Genomic DNA, 20,361 nt, shown 5'->3' on the forward strand with positions numbered 1-20,361 from the left:
ATCTAACAAAGTAAGCTGGTTATTACCTGTAAATGTTTACAAAATAAGAGCTTGTTATCTAAAATTATCGCTAAATCCTTGACATAGGTTTCAAAATCGATTCTCTGTTTACCGACTGCGTAATTATACAAAAGGAGATCAGTTTTCCTTGAGAAAGTTATACCTTTAGTTTTGGTAATATTCAAAGGCAAAGAAATATTTTCTTACCACTTGACAACTGATTCAATATTCTCTTGTAACGTAACTTGATGATGAAGGGTTTTAATTTCCTTAAAACTTTCATGTCGTCGGCATATGTCAATATTATTATTATTATTATTATTATTATTATTATTATTATTGGTATTAATAGTAGTAGTATTAGTATTATTGCAGTACACATGAGAGGACTACTATTCAGTGAAACGTGAATTTGTGTGTTTGAATTTTGCCGAAGAAAACTAATAAAATTATCGAACTGTAATCTTAATTCATTAATTTTGTTTTCTTTATGCTTCTGAAACCTGCTGGTTTCTCTTGGAATTGAAATAATGAAAACAGCACCAAGAAGGATGATTGTACATGATCGTAGGTATATAACTAGGCCACAATGATATAATGGTTGAGACAATGTGGGGTCAATCCTTGCAAGTGGTCGAGAAGAAAGAAAAATTGCCGCTCGACCATCCAAAAAATCTAATTTTTTCATGAATGTTTATCCTATGTCAGGGCAGGGTTGGCAAAATCCATGGTTGTTATTGAAAAAACCCCCCCCCAAAAAAAAAAACAAAAAAAAAGGTTTTTTGGTTTAAACCAGGTTTTTCTGGTTTAAATAATTTGCTCTTTGTATTTATATTACATATCGACAGAAATAAGTTTGTTTCGCCTTGCTGTTATTATGCAACAACAGGGTTATGCTGAAAGGGGTCTTATAAGCTTAAAGCGGGATCCAAACAGCTTCCCGGCTTATTTCCAGAGAGATTGTCCTCCATTTGGACTCGAAACCGGGACTAATTGGCCACAATTGCAGTGAGTCTGCCGACTCACTCACGAAGGACTCCTGATAAAAATACGCTGTACTGATCTTTGCATACTTGTTAATATAATTGTCAAAAGTCATTTCAGGACAAAAAGATAAATAGTTGCACAAGTGAAACCATTATACAGAATTGCATATAAATCGGGAAACACGCGTTAGCCATTGGAAAAATCCTGTTGTTACTTTAAATGCAAAGCAAATCCTGTTATTGTTTTGCATGTAAAATCTAAGGTCAAAGTATCATAATCAGTATGCTAAAACTGAGGTATTAAATTCCAAATTTAGTATATAGATATCATTCAACAAAACTAAAACGAAGTCCAATCCAAGTTAATGTTGGAAGCTACGTATGCAGTCGATAAATTTTGCCAATGTCTGTCAATACATTTAGGCAACCTTTGCTTCTTTATAAAACAACAAGCATTTAGGCAAGCAAAAACATACAATTTGGCTTCGTTTCGTATGTTTAGGCTTAACATCTTTATGTAATACCGAGGTTATAAAGAAGACTTTCGCTTTAAAGTAACATCCAAACCGCTACTTGGTTTACACATGAAAGAAGGGTTGTGATTCGCCCGAGAATTGAACATGGGACACCTTGATTAAAAGGTGAAAAGGAGATAAAACAAATGCAGATGGTTTTGATATGTGGAAACGTCACCATGTAGTTCACATGATTTAAAGCATTTTTCGTTCTTTTTTTTTTTTTTTTGGTTTAAACTTTTTTTTTTTTTTTTTAACACCTGGTTTAAACTACCTTAGTTTAAACCAGCCAACCCTGCGTCAGGGTACTTTAAAACTACAATTAATTATTTTTTACAACATCCCATGGCGTCGCAACGGCTGCCGCTCTTTTGCGTTTTTTTCGATTTTAGGAGTTTATGTTGTTTTGAATATCTCCACATGTATTTGTCCTACCAAATTGAAAATTGCTGGACGTCTCCAACTCCTGCAGAGCTAAAACTTGGATATCTTAACTTTTTTTTCTAAATCCACTTGAAGGGGTGAAATCAGGGTCTGCAGTAGCAACGTTTTTCGACATTGAAGACATATTAGGGAAGGAGAAGCAAGTGACGTAGAAGTCTGAATTTGTGTGTGTATGTAGTCCAGGATCATAAGTTAATACTCAAAAATTTACAAACCTTTAGCTGCTCCCAAAGGCCAGGTGTAAAGTCGTAAAGTTGGGGAATTGTGCCAATTTAGCACATTTCGCTGTCCAATATCTCCAATGAGCCTGGATATATATAATATAAAAATCTGAAATTTTGGGAATAGTTAGTCCTTTAGTATACCATAACACACAACAAAGCACGTTGTGTGTTCTTGAGCACAAGCGGTCATACAGGGAAAAGTATTTTTCTGCAGAGAATTTCTCGTGTGAAGACATCATGATTATCCAAAATACTCTGCCAAAACCGTAAGTGGTTAAAACTTATTTCCGTTTTTAATACCGATTTCCGTAGAATAGAAACAGTAAATGCTTCAAGATGCGGTCTTCTGCAATTAGTTATTCGTCCAAAGAATAGGTTTCATTTCCCCTGCTAAACTTCTACTCAAACTGAAATTTGTTCAAATTAGCCATTTCCGGTTTCAACGTTTGGCGCCATAGAAAAACCGATAACTTTTAGCGAGAAGCGGTTCCCGTAAACGAATCAGTCTAGAGACAACATATCTTGAATATCTACAATAATCTACCAAGACCGGGGGAGGGCGGTGGCTGAGTGGTAGAGCGTTCATTTCCGGTGCTTGGAGTCCTGGTTCGATCCCAGCTCGCGGCATGTGGACTTTGTGGTGGACAAACATCGTGCTCGTGGGTTTTCTCGGGGTTCTCCCGTTTCCTCCCACTTTCTTCACTCCACCATTTCATCGATTCCTCATCATCACCGTCTCCTTTAGCCTAACCGGCATAACCGTGTGACATAAAACTCAAAGATTTCATTTCATTTTTTTCTACCAAATCCGGATGTTGTTAAAATTTACTGTAATTTCTGGTTTCAATAACAGTTTGAACGTTTAGTTTACCATAACACACAACAAAGCGTGTTGTGTGTTCTTGAGCAGAACAACAACAAAGTATTAACTAATGACGTCATACTCTAGGAGATGTTTTGTTCATAAAATCTACTGGGAATTCGTTATTGTGAAGTAAAATAAAGTAGGATGAATGGTTAGTCCAGTCAAGGCTCTCAAGCTCGTTTCTTTCCTCTAATTGTGACACTGACTTATCTCATCCACAGCAGCACTGCAGAAGAATGCCGCTATCAGCAGAAGGCGAGGAAAGTCAAAATGCACCCTTGACAGAAAGTCCGTAAGTACTCCTTGCTTTTGCTGCTTGCTATATCAATGATACTCAATCGTGTTGATTCTTGTTTTAACTGTTATCTCATGCAGGAGACTGTTGTCCTTTCGTTTGATCTACATTCTCAAGTCAGTGAACACTTATTCGCTGTAAACACTGACTGCGGAATGTAAACGTCATTGATTAATACTTTGACGCCTTCTGCTCAAAAACACGAAACGCGCTTTATTGTGTGTTATGATGTACTAAATGACTAAATATTCCCAAAATGTTAGATACTTTTATTCAGGCCCAGTGGAGATATTGGACAGTGAAATCTGCTTAATTGGCATAATTCCCCAATTTTACGATTTTTTTTTTTTTTTTTTTTTTTTTTCAGGCCTTTGGAAGCAGCTACAAATCTGTAAATTTTGTGTATTAACGTTATGACCTTGGAGTACGTGCACACACAAATTCAGACCTCGACGTCAGTTGTTTCGTCTTCCGAAACATGTTTTCAATGCCCAAAAAAGATTTTATAAACAAAACACCTCCTAGAGTATGTCATTACTTAATACTTTGACCCCCTTCTGCTCAAAAATACAAAATGTGCTTTGTTGTGTGTTATGGTATACTAAAGGACTAACTATTCCCAAAATTTCAATTTTTTTATCCAGGCCCATTGCAGATATTGGACAGCGAAATGTGCTAATTTGGCATAATTCCCCAACTTTACGATTTTTCTTTTCAGGCCTTTGGGAGCAGCTACAGGTCTGTAAATTTTTGTGTATTAACGTATGACCCCGGACTACATGCACACACAAATTCCCACTTCTACGTCAGTTGTTTCGTCTTCCCAAACATGGTTTCAGTGTCGAAAAATGTTGCTACTGCAGACCCTGATTTCACCCCTTCAAGTGGTTTTAGGAAAAAAATGTTGAGAGATCAAAGTTTTAGCTCTGCATGAGTTGGAGACGTCCAGCAATTTTCAATTTGGTAGGACAAATGCATGCTGAAATACAGGCCCGTAGCCAGGGAGGGACTAGAGCGGGCAATGCCCGCTCTAAAATATTTTTTTCCGCATTAAAAAGGACGTCGTCCAGAAGTTTCAAATTGTTTCAGCAAATCCCAAATAGAAGAATCTTGTGATTTTATTTACTAAATAAAATTGAACTTAGCGCGCATTTACTACTACTAACAAATGAAATTGAACGTGGCGTATATTTCTACGAAAAACAGCAGTTACTCTTATTACTAGATATACTCAATAATCTCCCATGTATTACTTTTCCTCGTTCCAAGAGTTTGAAGAATCACAACCACGACAAGCATCCAAGGCGTTGGACAAGATGCCCTTCCAAAGAATACCCATATGAAAATTGACCCGAAAACAGGCTATGTTACATGAATGTGAGTGCCTGGCTTGTGCATGTGTAACATTGCAGATAAAAAAAACATTTGTTTTGCCGACTTGACAGTACACGTCCCACGTGTGCCTGTAATTAACGTGTAAAACATGCAACATGCCCATGTTCCTTACAGTGCAAGGAAAACGCATATCTCATATATGAAACTGGTACCGAAACTGTGATGTCTGGAGAAAACGTACATGCGCCTTTAAAATACAGAAAAATCAGTGGGGAATTCGGAAGTTTTGTTTATTGTAAAAGTGGCAACAATACTGTTTTTCACGACTTGATTTGAGTCTTTGCGGGGAGCACCCACGAAAATAAATCAATGATTGTAATATGTTTCTAAATAGCAGTTTGCATCGGCTCACTGTGTTTTCTGAGTGGCCCCGAACCATTTGTCTCATGATTTGTTTATAAATATACGGAATGAAGAGAACGTTAATTCCTTATATGCACTCAGAGATAAAAATCAAGACGGCAGCAGAACACCGAACCTATTATTTTAAAAAGATTTTGTCACACACCATTATAATTGCGCGCAATAAGAAGTAGCAGAGTGCTTAGCGAATTTCCAGAAGGAAACAAAAACAGTAGAAAATGAACTACAGGTAAATGTACCTCGCCAGACGTTTCCAATTACTCTACTGACTATTATAACGCCATAAATATGAAGCAGGCATCCATCTTCATTTTTTGGTGCAAAAGTTATCGAAAATGAATCTAATTCAGAAGCAGGGTCACCTGTATCAACATCTGTTGAAGGTCAAGAAGAAACTAAACGTCAAACATCTGATTTCCACCATGTTGGTGTTGATTTCCACAATGTATCAGACCTTGGCGATACAAAAACTGCTCAGCCACATCTTGCAAATTTTCCAGGTTCCAGCATTTCTGGTTCAATTCGACGATTTCGGCCAATATTGTACAAAATGTGGGATTGGCTGTAGTGTTCTGTTATGTTAGATGCTGCCTTTTGCTTCCCATGCCGGAAATATCCGTCAAGAAACAGTGATCCCTCATTTGTGCAGAATAGTTTCAGAGACTGGAAGCATGCAACCGTGAAAAATAAGGGATTCTCTCGTCACGCCAATTCTCAAACTCATAGGCACGCTGTGGCTTGCTACTTGGAGCAACGAAAACGTGAGGACTCGGGCGAAATGGTCGTGAAGAAGATGTGTAGTGATGTAATTGTGAATAATAGTTACTATGTTAAAAGTGTGATGGAAGTTATTCAATTCTTGGATGTGAATCAGTTGTCTTTCAGGGAAGATTCTGGGTGTGAGCAACTCGGAAAACAATCAAGTGGTTTGTTCTTAAATTTGTTTGAATTTAGTATTCTTAAAGATACGAAATTAGCAGAAATTGTCAAAACTATCCCTGCCAATGCAACATACGCTAGTCCGGATATTCAGAATGAGATAATTCATTTCATGGCAGAATCTGTTAAGAGGAAAATAGTAAATGAAGCAAACGAAAGGATATTTTGTTAATTTCTTGCAGATGAAACCAGAGACAAACAACGAATCGAAGATTTTTCTGTCGCAATTAGATACCTTGTGAATTTTAAAGTGCAAGAAAGATGCGTAGCTATACTGAAGTTGGACAAACAAGAGCTGCCAGCATGAAGAACGCCATTTTAGATTGTTTAAGAAAAGTAGAATTCAAAACCGACACGATAATAGCACAGTGCTACGATGGAGCATCTATGATGAGTGGACAGAAAAATGGAGTGCAAGCTATTTTGTCTGAGGATTTGAAGAGGAACATTTTGTTTGTTCACTGTTCCAATCACCAATTACATTTAGTTATTTATAGAGCCATTGACCCAATTCCTGAACTGAAAGAGTTCTTTGATATTTGTCAACAACTATATTTCTTTTTCAGAAAAGGACGCGTTGCAGCAGAATACGCAGGAAGGAGTTTAAAGCGATTGTTGGAACAACGTTGGGCTGGACATCTTGACACAGTGATTGTAATTCATGACGACAGGTTTCACATATTAAGCGCACTGATGGCAATTCAAACTTCCAGTGAAGAACGCGCCTCAATCAAAGTTGAAGCTACCGGTTTACTACATCAGATCTCCACTAAGACTTTCTGTTTCCTGAGCTCTTGTTCAGGATTCTTCGATATCTAAAACCAACAAACGCACTGCTACAAAGAAGAGATTTGGACATTGATGCCGCTGTGAAGTTAATAGGATCGGTAACGGAACAGCTTAGGTCTTGCCGGCAAGACGAAGAAATATTTGAAAATATCCTTCACGATCCAATGAAGGCATATGCTTTAAACACTTCGACTCAGCAACCATTGAAAAGCAAATGCACACTCCCAAGTCGCTTAGCTGATTCGATTGTTGATTTGGAAGGCATAAATTTGGAGAAGGGAAAGGAAGACGAGAAGGAGCTGAAAAGATTACTTCGAAGTTCTCGATATCTCCGTCGAAGAAATTCGGAGCAGATTCAGTGATACAGGGACAGCTGTGATTGTGCCATTCACCACTTATTGAGCGAGAAAAGAAGTGAAGAAAATTTGAAACCTCTGTGTGATGATGTAAAGTACAAAGACCTGCATTGCAAAGTGCTTCAGAATTTGAAGCAGGAAATAATCTAGCAAATCGACTGATCAAAAAGACATCATCTCTGGAAGAGCTCACAAAACAAATTGGAAAATATGGCGAGGCATTCCCAGGCCTAAAGATGCTTACATAAGCTGCTCTAATTATTCCGTCTTCTACGTCCACGGTCGAAAACTCCTTCTCACATCTGACAGCTCTCCTTCGACCTCAACGTCTATCTATGAGACATGAAAGAAAATCGGACCTCGTTTTTCTGGCTTACAACCAAGATATTCTGCGTGCACTAGATCTAGACCAGCTTGCAATTGAATTTGCGAAGTGCTCACGTAAACTCCTTTTGATGTAATTACTTACATAAGGACTGTAAAAAATGTTTATTTTACTTATGTCAGGGTTTTCTTAATTTTTATACATAAAACTATTCCATAATCTGCTTGTAATAAAAGTATTGTAGTTCCAAAATACTATAATTTGGATAGCAGTTAATACATGTTCCTAAAATATATATATTTTTTACTTTTAGTACTACTTGGTGTATTAAAATATATATTGAATTATATACCATCATTTTAACAATCCATGATATTTAATAGTCGTGGATTTGGTACTGTAACAGAGTTGGCGTAGGTCAATGAAAACTTGACCCACTCTGACCCACCACCCACCATGAACCACTCTCATCCCCTGTCACTTAGTCTGATTCACCAAAATCCATCGTCATCAACTCGGACACATGATCCACGTTCTCTTCTCTACTGGACTGTGATATTGTCACTAATCAGAGTTTGAATTTCTACGGTCAATCGCTCAAGCATCACTCTGTTACAATAACGGTGGATCTGACCTTTACGATATAAAGTGGTAAAGTGTTTGTCAGTGAGGAAATTGAAGCACTTCGAGGTGGGGGGAAATTAGTGTGTGAATAAAATATACTTGTACTAAGAGGGTATTCGTGCAAGTGTTAATTTCTCAACGCATTCCAAAAGAAACTTCTATTCGCAAGAAAATACCCTTGTACAATAAGGAAAAGGTTATGATTTCTCAGTTCACAGTATTTTTCTCCAAAAGACGTGAAAAATCAGTTTTTTATAGCATATAAAGGTACTCGGGTACCCTCTGTGAGAGCATCTCCATAAAGTATGCTCATAATTGTAATTTGTGTAATCACTAAAACACCACGTGAAATTTAAGTTACAAATATGCATAATTGCAATTATTATGAATATGTATTCAAAGTAGTTTACCTTTTAGTTTATAAAAAGGAAAGGAGAGAGTTGTTAAAAATTCGGTACAAAGTTGAATAACACAAATAAGCCATTAGTAACATACATTTTCCATAACTCGTAATTTGCCACCTTAAATCTAAAATCGGGTTTATATCCTGTTGGCCTCCAGGACCTTTTCGTGGTAAATCATCCGCAGCGGAATGATGTTCAAGAAATAACTAGCTCGTCTACTTTGAGCTTGTCTACCGGTGGCCATTAACATTGATGAACAACAAGTTAGACAATGTTTGAGCACTTAGTATATTTCTAATATCAGTCATCTGTAAATTCATTAGGGGAAATCCCCGTTCGCACTTTGTCGTGGAAATTGATAATACTTCTATCCGACGTAGAAATTTCTGCATCTCCTCATCGACAGTCTGCTTGTTAGACTTACGTCTGATAACCATTTTTCTCAGTCAGTTTTAAAATACTCACCTTTCAAAGTTAGGTGTAATTGCTCCACTTGCTCTTTCCAAATGACCCCTGCAGGAGAACTCCGGAGAAACCCACTCACATAGTGTTTGGATCATACCAGAGATCCCAACCATCAGAAGCGAATGCTAAATACCGAGAATATAAGATGCATGAGTTCGAACTGACTGATCTGTTGCATGCAGTTCTTCGATTAATGAAGATTTTATCTGAGAAGGGGTCGAGAAGAAAATTTTTCCAGGGCCATATAATGTCAATGTGGATAACCAATATTTTCGCAGTACTACTTTTCACTTCTCGTGTATACAATGTTATCCGTTGAGAAATCTCAAATCAGTGCTGTTTCGTATTGTCTTCAAAGCATGCAAGTTCTCACATTCCAAGATTATACGTAACTCCCAGTGTATCACTATTCTCGTGTCAATGTTCACATTCTGCAAAATACTGTAAATTTGGCAACGTTTAACTGAGTTTTATTATTATGCTATTCTGTTATGCATGTTGAAATACAGGGAATTGTTACAAATCAGGGTGTCTATCGGTCACGAATGTCAAGTCATCGAAATCAGAAAATGGTCATGAAAGTCACGAAAAAGTCATGAAATGTAGCTTTTGGGTCACGATTTTTTTTAACAGTTCAAATGTAAGTACAGATTGAAAAATTTTGTTGTATAAAATGTCAAAGTTCACCACCAAAAATGTCTATGGTCGGCTTTAGACGCTGCAAAATCGCAAGCAAAGTACGTTTCCATCCCATGGATGAAAATTCGGCTTAATTCGCACCTAAATTCGCTCTTGAAAATATTAGGAAATTTTATGATTTCGTAAAGAAAAGGTCACGAAAAAGTCACGAAATTTCATTTTGGAATTTTAGTAGACACCCTGCAATATTTTTCTTGTACCTAAGTAATATTTTTGAAGCTTGTTTTCGAAGATCACAGATAAAATACCTTGTGAGTATGCACTACATACGAACAAATGTAACGTTTCTTGAAAATTACAGATTGATAAATGATTTGTAGGACCTGCGCTTTGTAATCGCAAAATACGTTTGAATTTCACATGCACACTAACTCTTGAGGTTTTCCTGCGTGTAGTTTTCTAACACTGTTGTTAATAATGGACCTTTTTACGTAAACTGTATGTGTTACGTGTTCGCGCCGAATTCTCACACCTTTGCTAGATTTCTCTGCTGATATCTCATCTTCCGCAGCAAGTCTCAAGAACCGGGAAAATTGAAATATACTCACCCTCATTAAATTTCCGGATAGTGTTTAGGTTTTACTTTTGTAATATTTTTGAGTTCAATAAATTTTGCACAGCACACACTATAGTTTACAGTACTTTAATACACAGCCATTCTGCTCGGTATTCTTATCATATGAGCTGTTAACAGTAATCTCTCAATTGACATCTTGTGCAATAATTTTCTGGTTATAATGATGGCGGTCACTTCAGCGTGTGCTGCTTCATCAGTTTATTTATTGTAGCAGATTACAGTAAGTATTTTCTTAATTCACATATTTATGTATTCTTTTTTAGTGGTTGAGTGTACTAATATTTTCTGTAGCGATTTCCCAAATATCTCATTATGCTTTCTATTCTCAAACAGTGGGTTCCAGGAAGCATGTTGGGAGTGTGCCTTCTAGTTCTTCTTTATCTAACCTTCGCTCTGCCTACAGAGACAATTCTGCCATTTGGAGCAAGGTGCCTCGTAATGGATCCATGACGAGCAGCAATTCTCGATACAACTTGAATGTGAACATTGCAGGTGCGGATATTCAGGATTCTGCTTATGTTACTAACAATACATTATTAGTACCACACTCTTTTTCATCTCTTGAGCTAAGTAGAAACGGAAAAAGTAATTATAGTTCAGTTTTATCAGCATTGCATAAAGATTCAAATCAACATGGACGGTTAAATTGTACAATTTGCAACGAAAGTAAGAGAAATCTGTTAACTTCCGAATACCCAGAACCTCAGTCTAATGAAGAGAGGAAAGCAGATGATGAATCAAATAATTGTGTTTCATTTTCGCCTGAGACAGATCATCACTATTTTAATGATCAAAAGTATTCAGAAAGCAAGGATTTGAACGTAAATGCTAATACTTGTACTTCGAAATTTATACGTATGCCTTCTACTGAAGGCGATAGTACAACGACGACATCTCCATGTTCTTCGTCATGTACATTGGAAGCAAGTGCGAATTTCTCATCATTATTTTCTACAACGATTTCAGCAGATGTTGGACAAGTTCGGGCAAGTGCACCTCTAAATGTAAACAAAGTAAATTGCGAGAAAGCAAAGATTATTGGCAGTACAATTTTGAACTTAGATGTAAGCAACAGTGTTGTAGATATGTCAAAATCTTGGAAATCTCCAGACGCAGCTAGATTTAGTTGCGGAAAAGTTGCAGCTTTGGCTAAACACTTTTCTAGACTTGCTTTGGATAATAACTACCAGTTCAAAAGGAGTAGTGCAGCATTCAAATCAACACCAAATATAGTTCCAGGATCGTTGAAGGATTTTAACTATAACTCAAGAAAAGTTTTTCCTGCTGTGTCTCTTGACGAGTCTATCTACGATATTACATATACGATTCATAGAGCGGAAACAAAGTCTGTGAGTTTCAGTGTCGACAATTTAGTGCATGATTCAACTGCTGAACGTGACATAGACATACACAAATCATATGCATTAATGTCAGATAAACAGCCTTTTCTAGACCGACCCAGAAGTGAGGATAATATATATATTCAGCAGTGCGTGCAGGAAGAATCTACTTCTGGTGTGTCAAGATCAAAGTCAAGTGGATCGTCAAGCTTTCTTACAAATTTCTCACCCGTTTCAGGAATATTAAGTAAGCCTTATTTTGTAGTAGTTTTCTTATAGCACCTACGATCATCTGCTTAGTTTTTGTTCTGTTTTGTTTGCAAGTTATTCGGTGTGGCATGATTTTTTAATCGTGAATAATTTGCTTCCACGTTCTGTGAAATATAATTTTGTTTTCTTGGATAGTTCGTTTTCTTTTCTTAAAGAGGGTGTTGCATATCATTGTATAAGATCCTGGACAGACAATACTGGAAATACGTTTGAAGACGATAGTGTAAGTTGCTTCTCAGACGTGATTATTGTACTTACTGTAAAAAGTACGAATTTTCAGTAGCTTTGTGAGTGACTCGGAATTGCAGCTGCAGAAATTTCTTTAGCGTATTTTAATTGCCTAGCATAATACGTGGCACAATAGTCTTCGCTAAATATACTTGTATGTTTAAAACTATAAGATAGAACTACAGATAAGACAGTTATTACATAATAGAACTACAGATAAGACAGTTATTACATAATCATCTTCCAACGACGTAAGTACCATACTGAAAGCCAACGTCCGAACAGCTTAATTCACTTTTGATCGCATTGTATTATAATAACAGTAATTAAAATTCGTTGAGTTACCATATATTCAAATTATAACATAAAATAGCTTTTCTTATTTTATCAAATAGTACAATTTACGAAAGATCTCTTAAAATTATCCAAATGTAATTTTAATGTTCTTAATTAGAAGAAGCTTGATAACTTTCCCCTATATCGTTAAAGGGTTATACTGTGATTTGTAGATTAAAAAAATGTAACTTAAGATCGTCTAAGCAAGATTCCCCTACTAACTGGTACCAGTACCATCAAATTGCTTAATTTAGAGAACAGATTTTTAAAAGACAAGTCGGTAATGTTTTTCAGCTTAACTGTACAAAAAGGGGATAATATCATACAGTTTGGCTTGTATTTTAGTGATGATAAATTGGCGTTCTTGGGAAACCACAATTATAATTCTGTATGGGTGAATTATCATTTCGTTTAAATCTGGTCTGTTTCTTAATTTGGATATTTTCCGTTCAGTGGTATTGTTTGATCTTTACAAAGAACTCTTTTACGCGGAAGAAGCATAATGTGATTTAGTTTTTCTGTATGTTAAATCACACTCGTTTCTTGATACTTTACTCTTCCTTGTATTTAATTTTCCTTTCATCGTTATTGAGCACAATATTCTTATAATATAGTCAGGTCCGTCATGTTGTTTTAGTCTCCACTAGAGAAGATTCTGCATAGGACTTTTGTTTTCAAACTTATATTTTTGGCTCCAGTTTTCTCATTTTAATGACTCCAATTTAAAATTCGAAATTCTAATTTTTAATTTATCATCTGGATATCCTCCCAAAGACGAATGATAATAAATTAATATATTTTTCTAATTATAGAAATGTTTTTCTTTTCCTGAACAGAGATCAAGACACGAAGAATATTAGGTGATAAAAGAAGTGTGTGTGTTCGATTGAGCATAACTGTAAAATCTTGTTAGTCAGAAGTTCTGCTGAGTTCTCATCTTCCAACATACAAACACATGACAGGTGTGTACCAAACGTGATGAGAAAAAATTCAGAAAACCAAATTTGTTTCAAATAAAAATTCTTCAAAATAATAATTATTTCATCGACACACCCGTGCCAGCGTTGTTGCCTTTCCCAGTACGTTTTCTGGAAGTCGGCGATGAAAACTTCTTCAAACAGCGCGTCGAAAATGGTGAACCGTCAAGCTCCTCTAGCTTGTGATCAAGATCTAGCAGTGCCAAGTCCGCGCCGTACGGCGGTAGAGGCAGCTTTGATATGTTGTACTTGGCGAAGAACTCATGTAAGAGAACGATGTTGTTGTAGTGTGCGTTGTTAGGCTTTCGCAATCTTTTTTCGACGCGTCGGACCCTTTGCCGCAGCAGTTCGCGGACGTGTACGTAGTACTGACGGTTGACTGTCTGTCCCACAGACACGAACTGATTATAGATTTACTATTTGCATCGAAAAAGAGAATGAGCGTTGTTTGCACTTTCGATCTGCTCACGCGAGCTATTTTTAAGCGAGAAGATGCCTTTGTGTGCCACTCTGAAGTTCATCTTTTCTGATTGTGAGTAGTATTCACACACGCATATCTCGTCGCTAGTTGCCACATTGTCTAAAAACTGAGTCTCACTTTCCGCCCGACAATTCACGCGAGACGTGTACACGCTATACCTTCCCATCCTAAAACAATTTTGGAACCACCTTCACATACACCATCCTTATTCTGTCAGAATTCGATAACAGCGTATTTCGGTACATTGTACGCGTCTAATATAGTACTGACACTGAGCTGCAAATGCATGTGTAACGTTCCTGTCAAGTAAGGTCCAACCAGGCAATCATTTATTATACCACACGAGACAGTGGAGTTGCACAAGGGATGCATGAAGATTATTCACAGCCCACATGTGGCTGTTCTGGGAATTGAGCATGTCTATGGTTCTTGCGCACGTGGAGATCTCAAGGAATTTCAAAGTGACTGGAAAAGTCAGGGAATTCTTAAAATTTTCTGGAAAAATATAAGGTTACGTATGTTTACTTTTGTATATTATATTAATATTCTGCTAGCTGGGAGCTTCACCCGCCAGACCCTGTGTTTACTCAGTCTACGGCTTCGCACCTCAAAAATCTTCATCCATATCGAATTCCAGTTCAGATACCAAGTTTCATGTCTCTTACCTTCCCTGGTCCCCAGATATGAACATTTTGTTATAGTAATTGTTATCCCCACTCAGCTGTCCTAGGACCCCGCACCTAAACATACAAGCATACCGAATTTGAGTTCAAATACCAAGTTTCCTTCCCCATCGACTTTCCAAATGTTCTTTCCTTAGTGGTATCCTATGTCACAAATCCTATATGCCTTCCAAATTTTAAATTTTTTTTCAATTAAGAGTTTTGTCCGGGCGTTAATTTTAATTATTATTGACAGTAGAAAGAAACGTAAACAAAAGGCTTGTACTCAAAAAAAAAAAAAAATTAAGTAGGGTTTTCGGAAGATCTTTCTTCCATCATCAGCGTAAATCCAATTCGAAGAGGATTCAAAACATGGAAGAGAATGTGAGTAGGTAGGAATGGTTAAAAGAATTTTAAAATTTAGAGGACAAGTCGCCTGTCAAAAAAGAAAACACGATTTTGCAGCTATTCTCTTTGAGTACCGTAAAGTATTTCGATACGATAAAGTTGTTCGATAATAGCACTAGTGTATTCTCAGAATGCTCACAGACATGATTATTATTTTAGATTTGTGCGTCCTTGTGTGTAACTCAGTAAAGAATTTTAATGTGTTAGTGTTAATTTCATCGGGCTTCCCGCAAAACTCCTAACTACCGAATCCACGACGAAGTAGCATATAAGAAATTAGCACTCTACAATCAAATCACTGTGCTTTTATATTGTTGATTTTTTTTTTTCTTTCTTAAAAATGAATAAAATTCGCTTCGTAAGGTCGATTGATGACCCAAACATGAGAATACTGGTTTATTAACTCAGACTGGTTCAGATTAGTACACTACAACTTTGTCCAATGATATTCAGGTATATTCAAATAATTGGTAATAAATAGCCAAATAGTTTTCTTTTTTAAAAGAAGCCTTAAGTTCTGGTACTTTGAGATATTTGCAAGGTCGTACACATTTGAAAAAGATGCTCGTATCTTCCTCTGCCCTAGTGAGCAGCGCAGATATTTTTCCCTATACCGACTTGTGGGGTACAAACATAGTGGTCATTGTTTTAAGCGCACGAGTAGCAGACCACAATTCAGTTGCAAATTTCGACTAGTCAGAATAATCGCATGAGCGAAAGGAGATGTTCTCCGTAATCAGCTACCTCTGAAGGTTTTCCTTTTTCTTTAAAATAAATAAATAAATGTCCATTGTCTATATTTCAGTTTTTATATAACGGTGCTTTGTGTTTTCACATGTTAATGTACCTCACGTTATGGCATCCTCCAAGTGTAAGTTATGTTCGTTCAATTCTCGGTGACTTAAAAGTAGTGGGTTCTCTTCCTGGCTTCTGCCTTGCAGGTCTGACGAATTTTCATTTTACTGCAAAATATCTGAAAGTTGTTTTTCTTAACAACATAAGGAAACTAGCACTAGTTACGCACATGAACGGCAGAAAGCATATGATCGCTGTGGGTTATGCTAAATCATATGGTATTGAGATGTTCATGGTTCAGAAAGAGAAGCCGAAACCGTGTGTCAAGGAAATGAAGTGATGCCTGCATCAGTGTGTAGTGATAATTCCCAGGAATAAACGTGTAAAGCATCAGTTTCTGGACCGACCACTGAGATTACATGCCTTGGAATGCTAAAATATCTTACAAAGGAGAAAACAACGAAGGAAGAAATATTATGGTTCTTGCAGTCAGTTTATGTTCATTTATCACTTTCTTCAGCTGGCTAAATAACATTTTCCCCATTATGTTTACCGAAAGTCACATAGCCAAGGAGATCGCAGTTGTGAGGGCAAAACTGGCATGCTGTATCGTTTACGGTGTAGCACCTTATTTCCTGAAACAAGTAATGGGAAATGTAACTAATAGCGATTGTTTTAGTATTTCGTTTGATGGAAGCTCAAATAAAGTAAGCCAAAAGGAACAAATCTATTTTATAATTAAGTTTTGGAGTAACAAGGAAGAGCAGGTTGTTAGTAAGTATAAAGGTAACCAAGGAAGTTGTATCAATTTTGTGCAGGTCTGAGTTCAGTTGGCCCTCACACTTGCGAATGGAGATAAGGCGGAGGTCAGTTGTTAGTGTGGGTATATCCAACATACTACCTGGTTGTGGCAGTTGAGTTACACCGTGAACTTGCTGAAGGACAGAGTGAACATAGGATCTCCACAGAGCATCATAAGGGCTTGTATGCTGTACGATTTCAAACGGGTTAAGCGCCGCTGCAGCGGGGCGGAAGATATTGGAGGCCTTTGGTGAGGATGATGTGACTACGCCGACAATGCTGCGGTGGTTCAACAAGTTTAAGAACGGTGACGACACACCCGAAGACGCACCACGTGCCGGAAGACCTATACATGTACAAAATGAAGATCTTCAGGCAGCAATTGAGGCGAACAGTGGCCAGACATATGAGGAACTGGGACTACAATTCAGTGTGAGTTTAGAAACCATTCGGCAGCACCTCCATCAACTTCGGAAGCACTACAAGTTGCGTCGATGGGTTCCACATGATTTTTGACTCCAGGCCAGACGGCAACGCGAGCAGACACCTATGTTTCTTTGCTGTCTCGTTTGAGGAAGGAGCCTTTCTGGACAGGGTATTGACATGTGTTGAGAAGTGGGTCCTGTACGAAGGTCCGCGACGCCATCATCATTGGTTAGCACTCCATGAACCGGTTCCTAAACAGCCGAAACCGGCACTGCACCAGAAGAAGGTCCTGCTGTGTATTTGGTGAACTGCTCGCAGCATCGTGCATCGGGAACAGCTATCAGCTGGTCTAAGTATCAATGTAACTGCGTACTGTGATCAGTTGAGCCGTGTTGAAGAAAAACTCAAAACTCTGAGCCAGCATTCCTGAATCGCAAAGACGTTCTGTTACAGCACAACGCTAAGCCCCACGTGGCTAGAATAACCCAGTACACTATTTTACGCCTTGCATGGAAAATACTATTGCATCCGCCATACTCCCAGAAGATTGCACCTTCCGATTATCACCTTTTCCATTCCTTGGAAAATCACCTTAGAGGATGCCACTTCAAATCCCTAGTAAAGGTGCAAACTGCACTTTATAACTTCTTCGCTGGGCCACCAAGTTCAACCGCGATGGAATCCATGGCCTTCCATAACGTTGGCAGAAGATCGTCCATGCCGATGACTATTTTTGATCTTCCAGGTACGTCTTAGTTGACATATCTATCTTCGAAGCTGGGAGGTGATTCTTGGTTACTATTATAGTTTGGATCAACGTTCTTAAGTCATCCTACAGTAAGAGATTTATTAGTCGTGTTCAAAGGAAAGCTTCAGCCTTTCACTTGAGACGTCTCTATGGATGGACCAAATATTAATGTTAAGTTTTTGCGTTGGGAATTGCGGAAACTGTACCGTCCCTCTCCGTCTCACCCGATCAGGTCTTACTCGAATCGAGAGTTATCCAAATAATAATAATAATAATAATAAATATAAAAAATTGTCAATTCGAGCTAAGGTAGTGAAGCCCGACAGAAGGGACTAGCAGGGTAGACCAGATCGTCTCGTTCAATTCTCCACGCCGATTGTCGATCCAATATTTCCAATCATTCACACAAAATGGAAATTAACAATATATATATATATATATATATATATATATATATATATATATATATATATATATATATATATATATATATATATATATATATATATATATATATATGTATATATATATTTATATATATATATATATTCAATTTTTCCATAACTTTATTTAAAAAATCAGTGGCGGTGTATGTGTTCTATTTCGTTAGAATAACACAAATACACAGTATGAACAATATTTTTCTATATAGTAAATCCGATGACGCAATAAGTACTTTGAAAATTGATTTTAATGGTCTCATCATAAAAAAAAATTAATGAGTTTCTCAACTTTTATATTTATAATCTTAATAATAAAAAATGACAAAATATATCGTATTCTTTCTCGATGTAAAGTCTACTAATATTCTCATTTGCTTTATCTAAGAATTTTCCCTAAACAACAAACAATTTCCAAACTGCTTCAATTTAATGCAATGACGAAAACTAAGCCATACACTAATTAAATATGATTAATTATCCTGATTTGTCTCATCAAATTCAATAAGATTACATATAACAAGTATTACAAAAAATTCCTAAACAATCCGTATGAGTTACAATTTGAACTAATTCTTTCGTAAAGTTCTCTACTTAATTCATCTGTAAACATTTGAGTAAGCTTCTTTCAAGATTCAATATTGTTAACAACTAAGGAACTGACTGCTGGAGAATAAAAAGATTTAACTAGCACAATTTTTACGAGACAAAGTTTCACGACACATCAAAATTAACACAACCAAAAAATATCTGGAAAAAACATGTTATTAGAAATATTGAATCTTTCCATATAAACTCCAACGATCAGGAATTGAAATAATTGACGCCAAAATTCATCCAAGTTAATGCCGTAAAATTGCAAGTCAAGAAATTATCAATTAGAACAGTATAGCTATAAATTACTTCAAAAAGAAAAAAAAAAAACAGAAAAGCGTGAGGCAAAAACCACAACCGCACAAACATACAGTTGAACGTGAAAGATATAATAATTCAATAAGATTACATATAATAAGTATTACAATCCGTATGAGTTGAAATTTGAATTAATTTTTTCGTAAAATTCTCTAATTAATTCATCTGTAAACATTTGAGTAGGCCTCTTTCAAGATTCAATATTGTTAACAACTAAGGAACTGACTGCTGGAGAATAAAAAGATTTAACTAGCACAATTTTTACGAGACCAAGTTTCACGGCACATCAAAATTAATACAACCAAAAAATATCTGGAAAGAAAAAGTTATTAGAAATATTGAATCTTTCCATATAAACTCCAACGATCAGGAATTGAAATAATTGACGCCAAAATTCATCCAAGTTAATGCCGTAAAATTGCAAGTCAAGAAATTATCAATTAAAACAATATAGCTATAAATTACTTTAAAAAAAAACAGCAAAGCGTGAGACAAAAACCACAACCGCACAAACATACAGTTGAACGTGCAGACACGTACAGTACAATTGAACGTACAGTACAGACTCAACAAATTGACTAATTTTAAAAAATAGATTAAACAAAGATTAAGTTTATTATATCATTAAAAAACAATAGCTGTAATAATGTACTATTCCTTACATATATTTTTCCTTTTTTTATTTTTTTTCTCAACATTCGTGGACGAGTCCATTTTTCGTGGGTCCCAGGATCCAACAGAAAGATGGGTCGGTACAACCGCCAGTCCTTTGGATTTTTGTTTTTTCATTTTTTTTACAAATACAATTCGAATCTATAAAAAATAAAGAAAAAATAATTAATAAACAATAACAAGTATTAAAACACCAAAAATTAAATGAGTCTGTTTTCTAATTACCAAGCTGTTATCAATATTAATTTTAAAGATTAAACAAAATTTAAATTTGAGTGACTAATTTTAAAATATTCAAACAATATATGCAAATTATTTAAATTGCACGGTAATTTTTTTTTGGAAATTATTGCCATAATTTCTTAATATCAAAATATACTTACTATAATTAATTCTAAAAATTCTGTTCTTTCCAACAAATATACATAAACCTTATGTTAAATACTAATTTACTATTCATTTGTTTTCCAATCTTTCAATTGCTCAACTAATTTCTCGATTCCCGGTAAATTTTTAATTCAGAAACATGACTACGCTTATATAAATCTGGACTATCTTTTTCATTAGAAATTAGTACAGTATTTAGCCTCAAAAATTTTC

General features: G+C 36.2%; 1 protein-coding gene across 1 annotated transcript in view; it reads left to right on the forward strand.

The window, feature by feature from the left end:
* LOC145677045 (uncharacterized) overlaps positions 1-20,361 on the forward strand; it is a gene marked incomplete at both ends in the record, with an annotated part of 104,704 nt that overhangs the window by 41,765 nt on the left and 42,578 nt on the right. Inside the window, one exon of the mRNA XM_081747739.1 lies at positions 10,599-10,757. Within this exon, the coding sequence (XP_081603865.1) occupies positions 10,599-10,757 (159 nt within the window). The remainder of the gene's footprint in view (positions 1-10,598; positions 10,758-20,361) is intronic.

Source organism: Thermobia domestica, unplaced genomic scaffold, assembly GCF_964235325.1.
Source record: "Thermobia domestica unplaced genomic scaffold, izTheDome1.hap1.1 HAP1_SCAFFOLD_564, whole genome shotgun sequence".
In the NCBI taxonomy this organism is placed as follows: domain Eukaryota; kingdom Metazoa; phylum Arthropoda; class Insecta; order Zygentoma; family Lepismatidae; genus Thermobia; species Thermobia domestica.